General features: G+C 41.0%; 1 protein-coding gene across 3 annotated transcripts in view; it reads left to right on the forward strand.

Annotated features, from left to right (window-relative positions):
* OPHN1 (oligophrenin 1) overlaps positions 1–5,405 on the forward strand; it is a 586,519-nt gene extending 581,114 nt beyond the window's left edge. For 2 of the 3 annotated variants that reach the window (XM_010973648.3, XM_010973647.3), the window contains exons 24-25: positions 156–197; positions 1,440–5,405. In XM_010973648.3, coding sequence (XP_010971950.1) covers positions 156–189 — 34 coding nt within the window. In that variant the 3' untranslated portion in view covers positions 190–197; positions 1,440–5,405. The remainder of the gene's footprint in view (positions 1–155; positions 198–1,439) is intronic. The other variant, XM_045509198.2, reaches the window with a different exon arrangement.
* The last annotated feature ends 12,789 nt before the right edge of the window (positions 5,406–18,194 follow it).

Here is an 18,194-nt window from a genome sequence, read left to right on the forward strand (position 1 = left end):
GTGAGATGTTTTGAAACACCTGGATATAATCACTACCCCATTTTTCAGATGGCCTAATTGTCACTGTCCTGAAAGGGTCACCCATCCTCTTGCTTTGTCTTTCCAGTTCTGATTTCTAGAGTCTTAGTGAAATGTCTTTCCTCCTTTACCCACAGTTCTCAAGGCAGACTTCCTGGAGATGAGAGTTGAGGCCTCAGGTATGTAGTATCCACCCTTGACTACAGAACCTTGTTACACATAAAACTTCTTTATGAAATCTGAGTTTCTGAGGACTGGAATACCATGTAGATCCAGAGAGGGGGAATTCACCTCCATGCCTCAGTTCACTACCCTATCATTACATGACCCTTAAACTTACTACCTTTTTATTCTGAGATTCTCTGTGTTTTTAAGTCTCCTTTCTCTTGCCTTTCTTTCTCCCTCAGCCAGACTACAGTATAGTTTTACAAATTGCCTTTGAATCAAGTTCATTAGGAATCCTAGGCTGTGATATTTGGGGCAATTACGTTTCCTTCTCTGAGCCTCAATTTCCCATATGTAAAATGAAAAGTTTGGAACCTTCTAACTGCAACATTCTTTAGGTCTATAAGAAGATCAGCAGCCTCTCTTTTGGTATTATAGCAGGTCCCGAGAGTCCACCTTCATATCTATAGAGGGATTTCATGCCTTCGGATCAAATCATTGTTTCAATCTTACCCCCTTGGACCTTCATCCTGAGTCCTTTATATTTGTCTAATGCAAAGCACTTTCACATCCATTATCTCATTTGATCTATATCAAATGTCAGAAAGAGGGAGGCTAATCTGTATTTTAATTCAACAAATAAAGGAACTGAGGTTCATGGGGGTTAAGTAACTTGCTTAGGTCACCAGAGCCATGGAGGGACTGGAAATTTCTTTCTCTACCTAGGAGTTCTGGTTGACTATCAGATCGTTGGCATGACATGAAGCAATATATGCACAAATGAGATCCAGATATCTGAAGCCGAGCTTTCCATGTACTCCTCAGCCTTCCTTTTCTTCCTATCACTGCCAGTCCTCAGAGGTCTATGGGTAGATAAGCTCTTCCTTATCAGCTCTTACAAAGGTGAAGTCCCAGTAAAAGGAAGTTGTGAGTCATTGTAAGGCTATAAAGGCAGTGGCCATTCTGCAAGGGGGGTAATCTCAGAGTTATCAGGCTTCTGCACCCCTGTAGACTTTCTGGGGATTAGAGTCATGGCTAAAGACACACAATTTCCAGGCCTGATTATAGCACCATCTTAGGACTGTTTCATGGGAATCTGAGTTATAAGGGCCTTTGCCTAGCCAGCCCCTATTGCTCAGAAGATTAGCTACCAATTTGTATGGTTAGCTACCCACTAAAAGAGGCCCTACTGCTCAGAGGCTGTTAAATGCTTAACCAGTCCTAGCTAATTCCTTACTCTCTTCTTTCCCTTTCAGGTTTTAAAAGCCTTGGCCTCAGGGGACACTTTCCAGGTTCTAGAAGGGTCTTCTTCAAACCCTGTGTGCTGAGTCCTTTTGTGCTGAAGAGCAGATCTTTCCTGGCCCTGCACCTTCAGGCTCTGGGATGCTATAAAATAAGGGACACATGTCCTAGACACAAGTTTATTTCTCCTTTGTATTCTGTCTTCATTCCCTCAGAAGGTCTACCTTGAGCTCCTGTAAGACTGTGAGTGACTGAACTCCCTCCCTCAAGCCAGACTGCAGAAACCAAGCTTCCCACTGACCTGAGTCGAAGAGAAGAGCTCACTTTTCAACTCTTCTCTGAACTTCCTGCTTCCTCAAAAGGCCATCCCACTCTGAAAGATTTGGGGCTGAAGACTGATCTCAGAGGTCTTACCCTGAACTAGAAGTTACTTGAGTTGGGAGCCATTGCTTACCTTGGAGGTAGAGGAGTGGGAGTGTTTGCTGAACATTGGAGAATCTTAACATGTCTCTTACTGAGGATATAGACCCTGGTGCCAGGTTGGAGCTCTGGCCCTACGTGCCAAGAATGTGTCTGCTCCCATGGGGTCAGACAGAATGAGTGATGCCCCCACAGCCCCTCATATGGACTCAGGAAGTTGACCTTCCTGCTCTTGCCTATAGCCACTTAGGACAAATCTGTAAAGCATGTTTTGCATGTCAAAGCTTAGGTCTGTTTGAATTATTCCTCCTGTTTTCTCCTGACAGCCTCCTTTCCAAGCAATCAAGAAAGGAACAAAAGCTGAAAACAGTTCTTTTTAAACAGGCAGCCTGTGTTTCTCCTGTGGGAGTTCCAGTTTTGGGTCAAATGCTGGGAAAAAAAATTGTTAAGATGGATTGAGGCCTGGCAGCTGCCACTGTTGCTTCATGTTTGCCTTCTGCAGATAAGCTCTTTTATCTCCTGAAAGAAACAATTCTTAACCCACTATCTATGGATTCAAGAACTTCATAAAGTCTCTGAAATGATATGCAGACTTCCATGACAATGTGCCTTTTCTGGAGAGATGATCCATAGCATTCTACTGAATTTCAAATTGGGCCTATGACACAATAAAGGTTAATAATCTCAGCCCTTGAGATAAAAAACTCTTTCTATAACCCATAAAATATTTGATTGGAAAGGCTTTTCCAAATTACTTAGTCTAACCACATAGTTTACCATTGGTGAAAGTGAGGCAGAGCAAGGTAGCAGCCATGCCTAAACAAGATCCCACATCCTTGGGCTCCTACACAAGGTTCTTTCCATTACACAATGATTATCTATCAAGGGGCCATATGATTGGTGGCTTTAGTGGTCATCATTTTGAAGGTTTAGCTTTTACCCTCTCTCTTGAGCCCTTTGCCACCAAATGGGACTTCCAGACGTAAGTTCCTGGTTTCCTCATTTGCTATTTCAATCATTGGAAAGGAACTAAAACACAATAGGTCTACACCCATTGAGTCAGAAATCTGAGAAGTAGACATTTCTGAGTCCTGTTTGTTGAAAAGAAGCTGCTGGAGAAAGTGTCATTGCTCATGTTTCTATGCAGATGCTTTGGCTTTAGGGGAGACTTAGATAGTCTGTCTTTAGAGTCTGTGTAATGACAGTGTGGTCCAGTGTGAGAGAAAGGGCTTTCCTACTTGGAGTCTTCTAGCAAGGCCCCACTAGTTAACTGACTATGGTACTGATAAAGAAGCATAGACATGGGGAGAGGGGTTGGGAGGAGAGGGAGATGGACAAAGGAGAAGAGAGACAGAATGCACACATGCCCAAACCAACTCTGAGAGACCTTTGGAATGGTGTTACTGAAAGGCAATAGTTAATTTCAGGACTGAACTCTAAACATACTGAGGGCCTTTGTGAAAGTAATTGAGTAGAAACTTGATGCCATTTTTAATGAAGACATGCCCATGTGGCCATACTGAACCCTCAACTCTACCCAGTCTCAAAGGCCAAGTTGCTAAGAAACCAGGAGCAAGAGGTCCAGGTGGCCACCATTCTGCCTGCTGCTCACCCCCAAGGGGAGTCTCTGTGAGACCTGCTGGCCTCCTTCAGGAAGTACTCATTGAGCCCTAATCTCAGAACTGTGGCCTCTCTGCTCTGTCCCATTAGATGACTGACTCAAGCAAGCAAGTGTGCAGATTTTGCCCATAGAATCAGTGGCCAATGTGGCCTCAGTACCTTTGAAGATATTGGAGACATGGTTTCATTCTGGTTTTCTTGAAGCAAAATACCATAATCACCACTACAGATATTGAGAGATTATTGAAAACCAGAGAAAGCCACTGCAATCCCAGTGTAATACGTGTCCCAGAAATGTGACTGTGAGATTGCTGTGTGTTTCTTGGGATGCATATCAAGAGCCTGGCTTAAAAAGTTGGGACCACCAGTCTGACTGGAAGCCAGGGAACAGTGGCTGGCTAGCTCAGCTCCTGCCCTAGGCTATTCCCAAAGAATTCCAAAGAATGAACCTCATACCTCCCACTTTGTTCTCTGATTTAAAGAGCAAAAACTTCCATGGTGAAGCACACTGTCATGGAATAGAATGAGACTGGCTTGGCCTAGGCTTGATGAATGGATAGTCATTCAGAAGAGGCAATGGGAAGGGGGTGATAATTGAAGCATGTCAACTCTAGAAAATTATCTGCATACCTTGGCCAACAAGTTAAAGAAACTGGCAATTGATGAACTATAAATCTTGAACTGAGAGTGATAACATTTATTAAACACATACTAAGTGCTAGTGGTTCATATACATTATCTCAGTTAGTCCCTACAACAATCATGCAGTAGATACTACCTTCCTCATTTTACACGTAAAGGATTTATGGCCCAGCTGGTTAAAGTAACTGGCTCAAGGTCATACAGAAAGTAAATAATAAGACTGATACTAATACAGGCCTCTCTGACTCTGAATCCCATGCTGTTTTCCTGTTGCCACACAAAGGCCATATTACTGGAGCCGGCATGACTTTTCAACTCTTGCCTGCTTAACAAGTATTAAAAATCAAGCATTTGAGGGGAAGGAAAGGATGCAGGTCCAGTTTACAGAGGAACAAAAACTGGGCTGGGAGAGATTTCTGAGTTGCGTTTTCTCCTCATCTTCTGTGTGCCCATTTGGTAATGTTTTTAAAACGATCATCTAATTTTATGTGTGAAGTGAAGGATTTATTTTTTAGTTGGTAGTTGTCAAGTCCTTGATTTAGCTGTTTTTCAAAGAGGAAAAGGTCCTTGTATGTGTTTGTTACTTCATCAAGGTTCTAGCATGTGCAGTTTCAGCCCAAGAGACTGGGACATCTACACATGCAGTTTGGAGCAGTAGAAGTGGTCTTGGTACCTCTGCACTACTTAATGTCTGGTAGTCAAAACCTATGTTTTTTCTGTGGTGACAGCAAAAGTTAAGAGATGATTTAGAATAAGAAATATTATTGAAGTTTTTGTTTTAAAAAAAGATGAGGGGTATTGTCTAGCCACTGAGGGGCAAAGCTTAGCATCCAAATTCAGTGATAAAATAGTGTCATGTAGAGTGTTTCTAAAATAACTTGCTATCATGGGAAAGAATCTTTCTTTTTTCAAGAAGTTCCTTAATTCTGTAATAACTAGAACAAATAAAGTAGTAGAAGTATTTCTGTGACTAGAAAAAATTGCTTTTGAGAGAATGTATATCAATGATACTATTTTTAATGTGGATGCAGATAAATGGCCTTGACACATCACAAACCCAGAAAAAGTTTTGGAAGCATTTTAATATTGCAGAGAAAAGCAAGATACCTTGAAGAAATGTTTTTGATGGAAAAAAAAGCCTTCATTTTCATAAGGAAAAGATTCACTTGATACTAAGGACATTAGTAGATCCTAGAAAGACTGCTTATGTGAAATACATATGTAACATCAGAAGAAAAAGAATTAGGTCCTGGGGCCCATTCATGTAACTTTCAATAAAATATGCAGACTGCCTAGTATTAATGACCTCCATCTTCAGGTTTGTCATGGAAACACTCTTTGAACATATTAGGCATATGAGGCTCATATTGTTTTCTGCAATTTTAAGGAAATGTAGTCCCAGAATATTTGTGTACCCAGGGATCTCAATCTACAGTCTACTTTGCATCAAGCCCTGTCATTTCCTCAGAACTCACAACATCATTATGTGATAGATGACAGCCCCATTCTACAGATAAGGAAACTTGAGGCTCAGGGAGATGAGAAATGAGTTGTCCAATGTCCCACAGATAGGGATTGATAAAAACCCAAGACTAGAAGCTACAGGGGCCTTCTTGTTTCTAATACACCACACTACCCCCAGTGGTAAAGGAATGCTGACAGTAAATGGAGAAGATGTTTAGAAATGAGACAACATCTTCAAGTCTGGTTACTGTGAAGATGGTCCACAATCAGCCTCAGCATGAGCATTACCTGGGAGCATATTAGAAATACAGATTCTTGGGCCCCATCCCAGACATCTGGAATCAGAATTTGTATTTTAATATGATCTCCAGGAGATATCTATGCACATTAAACTTTGAGAAGCACTGATCATAAGGCTCTTGAGAGAACAAAGCAGGTTGAAGAAAGAGACCTCTTGGTGAGGCAAAGACCAAAAATGGTGGATAAGGCCAATCTGGTATTTTGGGAGTGTTTACAAAGATTGTGTCCATACCTGCCTGCTTCTTACATTGCTTTGTACGTGGCCTTGTACTTTGATGACATATAAATGAACTTTCTCTACTTCAAAGAATCGTGAAACCAGCCTAGGAAATAGGAAGACTAAAAGTTACTTGACTTTCAAATATCTGAGCATCAAAGGCAGGAGAAAGGCAACATGGAGCATTGGAAAGAGCTCCCTTCAGGAACATTTGGGGTCCAGATTAACCTCTGTCACTATCTTTCTGTAATGCTGAGCAAGTCCCTCTCCCTCTCTAGGCCTCAAACTGTATATCCTTAAACCAGGTAGTCTCAACGGGCCTTTTCAGCTTTGGCATTCAGTTATTCTTAGCTGTGGGTTTTACTCCAGCCAACATTGTAATGAAAACATGGGCAACTCTACTGGGTTTTGTCTGACCATAGTTTAGCATCATCAGTTCACATGAGAAGGGGTATTCTAGAAGGAAATATCACAGGTGTGACAAAGCAACAATAATGGGGACTGCAAGGCACTGAGAAGAGTATGACTCTAGTTAACCAGTTTGATACTGGCCAGTGTTTTAGTTCAAGTATAACAAGACATCCAGACTCCTTGGAGAACCAGCTGCTTCAAACCACATACTTGGGAATCAACTCCTATATCTTGAATAGGATTTATTTTGCATGATGTAATGAAACTCCTTTGACTTGGGCTTTTGGGGGCTAGTTTATTGTGGATAGGAGGCACTTATAAAAAAGAGAAAATTCTTGCTCATCTGCCATCTGCCACCCATGTTTCCAGGTGACTCTGATGCCCATTAGCCAAAGGTAGCTGGCTATAATCTAACCTCTTATAATGGAGCAATAGACTCAGAGAGAAGGGACTTGTCTAAGGCCACACACCAGAGCCAATGGTAGAAAACAGTTGAAGAGTACCATCCCAAGGCTCTTTCAACTATACTTTCTTTGGATGACTTCCATCTGGGTACTTTGTTTCCATCACGTATTCACACTCATTCTTTCAGTTGAGCCTCACATAACCGTATCATCTAGGCAGAGCAGGGATGATTACCCTTATATTATTGGGTCTCAGAGAGGTGACATAACTTGCTCAAGGTCACAAAGATAGGAAATAGACTTGGATCTAAGTTTTTGGATTTCACTTTTGCTGCACTACTTCTCTAGGAAAGGAGAAGCAGCCTTCCAAGCCCTCAGCACTTCTCCTGGGAAATGTCAGGCATTCTAAACTCTTAATTCCTTCAATCCAATTGCTTCAAGACAGATCTATTTTTTCCCTATTGGAGAATACATGAACAGTTTTATAACCTGAAATTGTTCAAAGCACACGTGTACCCATCATTTTGTTCTCATAACAGCCCCATAAGGTATGTAAGACAAAATATTTTGCCCTCATTTGACATATGTACAAATTAAAGCCCAGGAACATTGTGTTAGTTTTCTACTGATGCTGTAACAAATCACTACCAATGTAGTGGCTCGAAACAACATCCATTTATTCTTTCACAGTTTCCATCGGTCAGAAGTTTGGCATAGTATGGCCATCTTCTCTTTTTAGAGTCTCACAGAACTAAAATCAAGGTATCAGTCAGGGATGTGGTTGCCCTCTGGGGCTCAGGATCATCTTCCAAGCTCACCAGTTTTTGGCAGAATTCAGTGCCCTGTTGCTGTAGGACAACTCTGTTTTCCACATGTGGCCCCCTCTGTCTTCAGGCTAAAGACAGCACATCAAATAATTTGGCTTCCCTTTCTGCATCTCTCTAACTTCTGTTTCTGCCTCTGCTGTTAAAGGCTCACCCTTTTATTGGGGGTGATTTCATTGGGCCATGCACAGATAATCCAGGGTAGTCTCTCTGTTTTAAAGTCTGTAGTAACCTTAATCACATCTTTAATATCTCTTTTGCCATGTAATTACAGTCATGGAGATTAGGACAGGGTATCTTCTTGGGAGACATAATGCTGCTTCCAAGAGAGATGAATCAGCTCCCTACAGAAGCCTTCCTTTTCAGCATAGACACCTCACTATCAACACTTTAATCCCTCGAAAGAAAAAGTGACCATTAGCATTCCACATATGTGGGAATTTAAAAACCTAGTGTTCAGCTTCTGCCATCTTTCAAATACACACAGATACAATTAGGCAGCACACCAAAGAATGTGGTAGCTGGAGTACCAGGGGGGCTCTTTGGAGGCTAGTTTTCCTAGATGGCACCTTAATGCTTGTGACCAGTCTGTTAACTACTAATAGTCTACCTAGGATGAGGGTGGGCAGAAGCGGTTTTCCCAAAGGCCCAAGATGAGGCGTGTATCCTTCGTATCACTTGGCCAGAAGAGCTAACATTTATATAGCATCTACTACATGCCAAATGTGTGCCTAAGTGCTTTGCATGGGTTTACTGAATTCCTCCAGATAGTATTCTTATGAGGTGTGTACTGCTATTAGCCCATTTTACAGATGAGAAAACTGAAGCACAGAATAGTTACACCATTTGCTCACATTCCCACAGCTAGGAAATGGTGGATTCAGGATTCAAACCAGAACGTTGCCTTAACTAATCTCCTGTGGCATCCACCAGACTGGGAAAATTCTCCTAAAAAAGATATATAAGTTTTAACCCTCTAAGCTTGCCCTCAGGGTCCTGGCAACTCAAGTCAGCACAGCTGAGTTTCCTGAGTCAGTTAAATTTAGAGACTTGCTGGGTTTTAAGGAATCAATGGAGTGCAAAGTGAAGGTGTCCAACATTTTCTCAGAGGCTGGAAGAAAAGGAGATTGTCAGTCTAGGTAGATGGGGCCAAAATACCCAGGAATGCCCTTTCCAGAGCAGTATTTCCACTTGCTCCCCATGAGATCGTGGGTCTCCTTATTTTGGTGTGCATTCAACTTGTATCATTTCTTCTGAACCTCTATGAAGCACATTTCTTGAAGACCCAGGTCCTCAGAATGCTGGAAAAAGATGTCTGAAATTAAGGCTGCAAAATAGGACTTTCCTGGTCCTGGAGAACAGGGCAAGGCAGTGGCCTTCATTATGCCTTTCCTTTTCCAGCTGTTGGCAAGCCTGTAGGAACTAAGTTTCTGCTAGTATTGTCATCTCTGGATTTATCCCTGTGCCTTCTTCTTCCTCAGCTACTCCCATCTAGGTCCCATGATGCTGGCAGGTGCCACCTATTGTAGTTTCCAAAACCATCAGGATGTGATGTAGTTGGGGAATGGATAACTTCAGTCTTAACTGTCCCTCACCTCTTCTCCACCCCTACAATCCTGCAGGACTCAGAATTCTGTCTTCCTTCTGGGGTTGAGATCTAGAAGGGCTCAGTAGAGGCTGGGTTCCTCTATTCTCCATGTCTTCTTTGCTAGCCCTGGCCTCTAATGCCCCTGAAAGAAACTCGAACACTGTTATCTGTATTCATGTCTCAATAACCACAGGCAAGTTACTTCACCCCAAAAAACCAGTGGTTGGCCCTTAATAAGTGCTCAATTAATATTAACTGGTAATAGTAGTAGTAGCAGTAGTGGCTGCTTCAGTTGTTATCCAGGAATGGAATCTTCTTTACACATATTCAGGGTTGGTGGATCATGCTCTGCCATTCAGAATCTTCCCAAATGTTATCTATCTACCACCTAATTCTTGGATTCTTCAATGCAGTGTAGACTGCTTGTCTGGAAACCATCATGTCCCTTAGCCCTGTGACTAGCCATCCTGATCCCCACCACCCTATGGAAGCTGTCCCCATGCATGGCTCAGTTCCCCCCATACTTGTTGTCTCATGTAGGACTTTCATGCCAATAACCCAGGCCCAGCTACTCTGCCTTGTGCAGCTTCCAACAGTCAGTTCTGAAGGATTCCTATGACTTGAGGTCTGACAGGTGTTCATTCCTATGACAGTTAAGCTCCTGGTGATGTGGCTTGGGTACCTTCACCCTCATGAACACCCTTTATGCTATACTGTGGAGCAGCTCTCTCCCACACTCCCTTACTCTCCCTTCCTCCTACATTTTACTCTCCTACCATCATTATAATTGTCCTTACTGTGTTTCTTCAAAGGTACTCAATGAGGGGGTGGGTAGGTCCTAAAGAGGATAAAGGAGAGAAGCACTATTCTGCTACTTGTTGATTTCACACTTAATTGGAAATTAACCCATGGCCCTTGGCTATCCATGATATTTATATCCAGCAAGAAACCACATTATTTTCCCTGAAGTGAATAAGACATCACAAAATACCTTAGGAAATCGGTCTAAAGATCCTTTAATTTAATTTGAAGAGGTCTGGGAAAGAAGCATTGGCAGCTAAGTAGCCAAACCACTGTGACAAAGGGGGAAAGAGGCTCAGCCCTGAACCACAAGTGGACAGGTTATAAGAATCAGAGGCTTTGCGTTATTTGTATTTCTAGAATTCAGGGCCTTGGGAGTTGAAACAAGGCCCACAATGGAATTGAGGGTCCCCTGGCACCAAGGGAAGGAAACAAACATTGTTCAGCATCTAATCATGTGCCAAGCATGAAGTGGAAGAGGCCTCAATCCTTGAGCTTTGCTGATAGATCTGGCCTAAGTGTTAGGGTGGTAACTGGGTGGGAAAAAAAAAGTACTATCATCTGGCAGGCACATTGTGTACATTTTACATACATTGTCTCCTTTGAACCTCTCAACCACCTCATTTTAGTCCCATTTACAGATAAAGAGACCTGAAATCCAGGAAGATTGGTACTTACCAGTTACACAGAGAGTAAATGGTGAAAACCTAGATAGGAATGGACTCCTTGCCTGTACAAAGATGGCATATTATTTTCATTACTGAAAATGTCTCTAACAGGAAGACCATCAAACCAGTGTTGAACAGGCTTTTGGAAAATAAACTTTTCATTGTTTGTGCTGTGTTGCTGGAGGTAGAGCAAGGGGAGAGTACATAGGATGTGGCGAGTACCTGAAGCAAGTTGGAATAGGGAAGGTGCGGGACCTCCTTGAGCTTTTATGGAAACTTTGTGTGAATTGGACAAAACACTCCTAGCTCAAGACACTGAAGTCCATCTGTCAGAAAATTGTAATAAACACACAGGTATCTGAAATGTGAGAGGTACCCCCTAGATGTGGCCATCACAGCTGCATTCAGTGGCCCTGGGAAGGTGCCCAGAAGTGCAAAGGTGAGGTAATAATGGAACTAACTGAAGCATTAAGGAGTGTGCCTCAGATCCATCTAAGACTTAGAAGGCCATTCGACAGATCAAGGCCTATGTGATTCTAAGTGAGAAAGAATTATGGGAGCTTAGTGGGAAGGAAGGACTTTGAATTTATCTTATTAACTTACATTTTCAAAGCCCTGAAATTTTTAGGATGCTGACTGGCAGCTGAGAGAAAGAACTGGGCAATGGAGGAGGTGAAAAAAAAAAACAACCCTCTGCTAGGCACTTTTACACTGAATATCTCATACTTTCCTCACAACAGTCATGGGAGAGATAGTGCTACCCTAATTTTAGATATGAGGAAACTGAAGCTCTAAGGTTGAATAACTTACCTTAAATCACAGACATTAATTGGTCGTTCTAGGATTTGACCCCAGGTGTGTCTAACACGAAAAATGGTGCTCTTCTCCCTTTACAATGTAACATAATTTTGGGGGGCATTTGGGTGTGCGTTCAGTCAGAAGCACTAGGCTGGTGGAGAATAATGAAGCTGCAAAAATCATGTTCAAGGGCCCATGATCCCAGACTGAACTAAGGGTAATAGCTAATACCCAGGCTATGATGATAGAGGGCATGCCTGTGCAACTAGGAACTTCCTGGTGATAATCAGCATTTCCCCACTCACACAAGTATCTTCACTGGTAAGTGGAGATCATATTTTCCTTCCCTCCCACCCTAGACTTTCAGGAAACCCTAAGGCATCTATAGAAATAAACATATCTATATGTGATACATATCTCCATCAGTTCTAGGTCAGGAAGGTATGGCCCTGGAACCACCTTCTTGCCCTTGCTAACATGAGACTAGTGTGAAGGAATCTGAAACTCATATGTAAATGGGGTTTTCTTTTGAGTCAGACAGTGTTATGATCCTCAAGCCAAGCTTCCATAACCTATAGTTAAGGATACTGTCTTCCAGATGACTGTCTCATTCTTGCTGTCATCTCAGCAGCTGTTTCCAGATCTGAAGGTAAAAAGAAGGTCAGAGAGCTGGCCAAGCAACATCCAGCTGCAGTGAGGGAACAAGGGAGGGTGGGCACAGGAATTCATCACAAAACACAAACACTATATACTTTCTCTGTCAGCCCTTCCAAACTTTGCAGATTGAGTCTCTTCTCAGTCAATAGCTTTAGATTTTCCTCCTGCTTTAGGAGAAAAGCTGATTTACTTCTAGGAGAGTCTGCCTACTGCTTTAGTTCCTTTCTTTTCCTCTCCAGGTATGATAATGGAAGAATTAAGAGATTTTAAAAGGATAGAAAGGGCTCTAAGTGCTCTACATGCATTTAAAAATTATATGGAATTGACTCGGTGTCAGTGTTCTCAGTGCTTTACAAATATGAATTCATTTAATCCTCACAACAACCCTATGAAGTAGATATTATTATTCCCACTTTAAAGTCGAAGAATCTGAGACATAGAAATGTTAAGTGACTTGCCCATGATCACATAGCAAAGAAGTGGTGAAGTCAGGATTCAAAACCAAGTTACTAAGAGTCTGGATTCCAATACCTATTCTGACACCTGCTAGCTATCTTACACCCTGGCAAGTCATTTCCCCTCTATAAGTCTTAGTGTCCTCACCAGTAACATGAGGATGATAACACATGCCTCTCAGGGTTGTAGTGAGGAATCAATCGAAAATGCCTAACCTGGAGTAGGTATTCAAAGTTGGTTCCTCTTCTTGTTTTCCTAAGGCTTGGTACCAAATTATGATTTGGTATCCAGACTCAATAGCCACGTCAACTTATCCTGTGACAGTGGTAAGCAAGCACTGGTGGCATTCACTCATGTTGGCGTGCCATATTTCTAACATGGTAATAGGTAGGAGCTGATATAAATGGCATTTCTAAAGATGGAATTCTATCATAAGTAATTAGCTATATGGTTCTGTCTCTGCCCAGATATAGGGAAGACATGGCCAGCAGGAGGGGTATTTGCAGGAAATGAAGGCATTGTCCCCAACCAAGATGTCTCATTCATACTCCTGCATGTACCCAACAAGGTGCCACCAGTAACTTTAGTTAATGGATGGACCAATGGACTTAATTGGAGATGCCTGCTTACCCCATAGATGTATGAAGTCCTAAGGCTGAAAGACAACCTAAATATCATGAAGAACAATTCCCCATCCAGCTGGGTCTAGTGAAGCACCCAAATGCTAGACTCAGACAGGCATAGGTTCAAATCCTTCCTCTTCTACTCATTAGTAACCAAGTAGGCAAGTTACTTCTCTTCTCTGAGCCTTAGTTTTGCTCACTTGTAAAATTGAGATCAATAAGTGCTCACCTTTAAGGATTGTTGTGATAATTCAATGAGATAATGAAGGTAAAGTGTCTGACACATAGAAGATGTTCAATAAATGGTAGCTATTAATTCTGGCACCATCTGTGTAACAGATCAACAAACCCCAGGAGTTCTCAACTGCAAACAAAATTGGTTTGTAAAGGCGCTTCATGAGCTACTCACACAAGGTTCTTCATAAAAAGGGTCATACAAAACTGCCATATAGACTCTCTCACCTTCTTCCTGCCTGCCTCACTTCACCAACAGCCACACACCTTACGTTTTGTGAGAACTGGACTTCAGTTGTTCTCACTTATATTTGCAAGAGTCCTGCCAGAAGTTAAACAGACAACTTTCAGAAATGTGGGCAGAGTTAGTGGTATCAACAAGAGATGGTGAAGCACTCATGGTCTAGGAACAGCAAGATGCCATTACACCCTTGGCATCGGGGGGTAAATCAGTGGAACAGTGTTACCAGTGCCTAGTGAGAGCTGGAACTGTGAAGAAATCCCTAGTAGGAACTGTAATCAGGGAAGATTCTAGTCATTCCCAGAAATGAGACCTACAGCAAGGAAAGGGTGAAGAAGAAATATCAAGACTTTTGTCTCTTCCTACTCTTGATCTATCAGTGCCTCTCATTAGCAAAACCCAGCCAGAAGAGAAAAGACAAGTTAATACAATCCACAAGGTCAGCCGCTTAGGACACAGAGGAGGGAAGAGAAGGGCAGAGAATGGATCTAAGGGTGGCAGATGATAACCAAGAATAACTAACAACCTCAGTTTTTCTACTTCCATGCCTTTCACATCTGGTTCACTAAAATTGTAATGATGAACAGATGAATACTTGTTCATCCTAAGGCCGTGCTTAAATATCACTTCCCTAAGAAAGTCTTCCCCATTTCATTACAGTTACCTCCTTCTCCAGTCATACTGATTCCAATAATGATAATTCTATGTTGTAACTGTATGCATTTTTGCCTGGCTTCCTAAAGAGACTATGAACTTCTCAAGGGCAGGGGCTTGATTTTATTCAGCTGTGTATTCAGATGTGATCACCTCCATCCTAAAAACTTTACCATGGGACAGCGTTTTCAAGACATCCAGACATCCAGTTAATTTTTATTAACATCTTCAAGACTCCCTGCCCCAGGGAGCAGCCTTTCCTAAGCAGCCAGATGCTGTAGAACAAGCAGCATTCCTTAGGGTTATAGCTTCATTTGGAGACCTCACAGAAACTATCTCTTGACAATTACCAAAAGCTTTTGAAACCAATTTTCTCCAATGAGAAAATTCCCAATACCCACCATTTGACAAATTATAGGAAAAACAAAGTTCTCTGAAACAGGCAGTTACATTTTCCACCAATTCCTGAATGTTGGTTTAGGCCTCACCTAGAGTTTTTATCCTAACCTTGGGAGCCAACTAAGGACAATGGGTGTAGCAGGCAGTGGTGACAGAACAACATCAACTCAAGTAGGCTTCTTCAGATGGGAGCAGTATGATTCAGATGTCCTCCAGAATACCTGCATGCCTCTCAGATATTCCATTTAGGGATAATTACTGGCTGATGTGGGTAGTGTTGAAGAAGCCAAAAAGGACAAGGATTTCCATGAGTTGCTTCTCATCTGCTGTCAAGATGGGTAAAGACTGATTTACTGCTCTTAGATCAGGCCAAAATCAAGGGTTCCTTCCTTTAAGAATGCTCCAACCCAGAACTTGTTTTTTAAGCTCAACTTAATTCCCCTCCCATCCAGAGACAATACTTTCTGGTTTCTGTAGCAGCTTCCATGAAGAGAACTGTGAAAAGGATGCTGAGAATTTAGGCTCTGGCTCTTCCACTCACTTGTTACGGTACTTAGTCAAGTCTCTTTCTTTTTCTGGACTTCAGTTTCTTATTTGCAAAAAAATGAGGAAAATAGCAGGTTTGAAATCAACTTCATAAAGTGCACTGGAGTAAGTAAGAAGAGATAAGTAAATCTACCAAGCAAGAAGGAAGGCTCCAGAGATAATGTATTGTTTGAATTGGGCTAGATGTGCTACGCATGAAGGTAAGGATGATCATGACAGGTTGAAGAAATAGGAAATTATCTCATGCAGATACAGTTGATGTGTAGGGCACATGGAAAGGAGTGACAGGAGATGAGACTTAAAAGGAAGTTTTAGGCCTGTCTATGAAAGGCCTTGAATGCTTGAAGGCCACTGAAGCTTAAGAATAAGGGGGATGACATGGTTAGTGTCTAGGAACTGTTATCAAATGTTTTGGTTTCAGAAACACTTTACACTCTTAAAAACTATTGAGGACTTCAAAGAACCTTTGATTTTGTGGTTGATATCTATTGATGTTTACCATATTGCAAATTAAAACTGGGGAATTTATTTTTTTTATTATTTCCCTTAAAAAATAATAAACTAATTACATATTAATATAAATAATATATTCTTATGAAAAAAATATATTTTCCAAAGCAAAACATAATGAGAAGGATGGTATCATTTTTTTTTAAAACTCTTCCTCTCTGGTTTAATAGAAGACAGCCGGATTCTTGTGGCTGTTTCTGCATGCAATCTATTATGATGTATCGTTTTGTTTGAAGGAAATAAAGAAAATCTGGCCTCACTCAGGTATGTAAATATTCTTCTTTAAGATTACACCAAACCTCACAAGTATAGTTTTTTAAAGATTACTTTAAAGGATACCATCTCAGTGAACTTTGAATATTCTATTATATTAGAATTAATTGGTCTTTCTTACACTCTGAATGACTCATTTACCCAGGCATGATTTTGTAGCATCATGCCTTGGTCGCTTGGAAAATATTAGTGCCCTTAGTCATGCAAATCTTGCGTGTACATTTTATTATACACTAATTGAAAAATCATATGTTAATAATGCCATTGATCTTATCAAAAAAGTTGTTGGAAACTGTCAAGCTCATCGTGACAGATACTGATTTTCTAAAACTAATTTTCACTTGAAAGCTCAAATTTTATCACTGGCAACAAATACATTGTCAGTTGTTTTCCTTGAAGTAACAGTCTCACATCATTCATTTTAAAGAAAATGTCTGCCAAATACCCAAGTCTGAATAAGTAGTTTATCTGTTAGTTGCTCTGTCAATTAAAAATGGTGTTCGATGAAAAAAGCAGCTAGTTCAGGAAAATGCTTTTCCCTGAGACAACCATCACACTTTGTTGTACAGCAGAGGTGTTTTATGAGTGATTTCCAGAGGCTCTGTCACACAGAATATTAGAAAATTATGTACTCTAGGGTTGCAATTTAACAAAACAAATAATTTTACTGCTTAGTCAATGACATTTTAAAAAGAGAAAATGACATTTATCTTTATTTTTCCTGAGAGTTGGTGGTGGTGAAGAATCCAGTGAATACTAATACAATTTAGTTTTACCACATTGATTCATGCTGAGGTGACCTCCATGCAAATATCCACACTATGACAAAGGTAAGTCTTTTTAATAGTAAAATCTTGGTATTTTTATGAAGATAGTCTTGACCTGATGGACATCATGACAATATCTCAAGGACCTCTGGGAGACCATGGATCATTCTTTCAGAACTGCTAGTATAGAGATGTTTTGAAGGAAGGGATGATTGGAAACGAGAAGACCAGTTAGGAGATAGTTACAGATAATACAAGTGAGAAATGATGAGAACTTGAACTAAGGCAATTCCAATGTGATTGGGGTGTCAGGTAGTAATAAAAAAAATAAATAAATAAATAAAATATTTAATCAATGGGACCTTGTTCCTTCTGTTGTATTTTCAGTAGCACCCTCTAAGCTGACCACTTCACTGCAGGTCTATAAACACACTCAAATTTCTTCCATCTTAAAAAAAAAATTCTCCCTCAACCAATATTTCTTTCTTATTCTCTTCTGTCTCTACCTCCCTCTAGCTCTTGCCCTATTGTTCTTCTGTACATAGCCAAGCCTTTTGAGAGCACTGATTATTCTCAAAGTCTCAAATTCTTCATCTTCCTCTCACACTTCAACCCACTGCAATCTGGCTTCCCTTCCCACAACTTAACAAAAATTGCTCTTGCCAATGTCACCAAGTACCTCAGTGATATTAAATCCAGCTGCACTTTTCAATGCTGAATCTATTTTTCCTTTCTGCTACATTTGATGCCAGTGTCCACTCCTTACACCTTGAAATTCTTCCCAGGACAATATCTTAGTTCTCCTCCTGACTCTTGGTTATTTTTCCTTAGTCTCCCCTTTTGGTTCCTATTGGATTTTCCTTAGAGCTAAGCCTTGGGCTCTATCTCTTCTATAAACACTCTTCTCCAGGGATTCATACATGTTCATGGCTTTAAACAGCATTTTTTGGCCAAAAAAGCCTCAAATCTCTCTCTCCAGTTTAAACATATATTCTGAACTCCAGATTTACTAATCCAACCACCTGTTTAACATCTGTATCTCAGTGACTCCCTGGTGTCTCAAATTTAACATGTTCATAGCCAAGCTCTTGATTTATTCCTCTCTTTTCCAGTCTAAATATGCTCTTCCTTATATTAGTAAATGGTAGCCCCATCTACCCAATTGCTTATGCCATAAAACTGGGGCATTATTTAGGTGGCCCCTTTTCTCTCATTCGTCACCCTGATTACTGATTCAGTGCACCAGTAAGCT

This window comes from Camelus bactrianus, chromosome X (assembly GCF_048773025.1).
Source record: "Camelus bactrianus isolate YW-2024 breed Bactrian camel chromosome X, ASM4877302v1, whole genome shotgun sequence".
NCBI lineage: Eukaryota > Metazoa > Chordata > Mammalia > Artiodactyla > Camelidae > Camelus > Camelus bactrianus.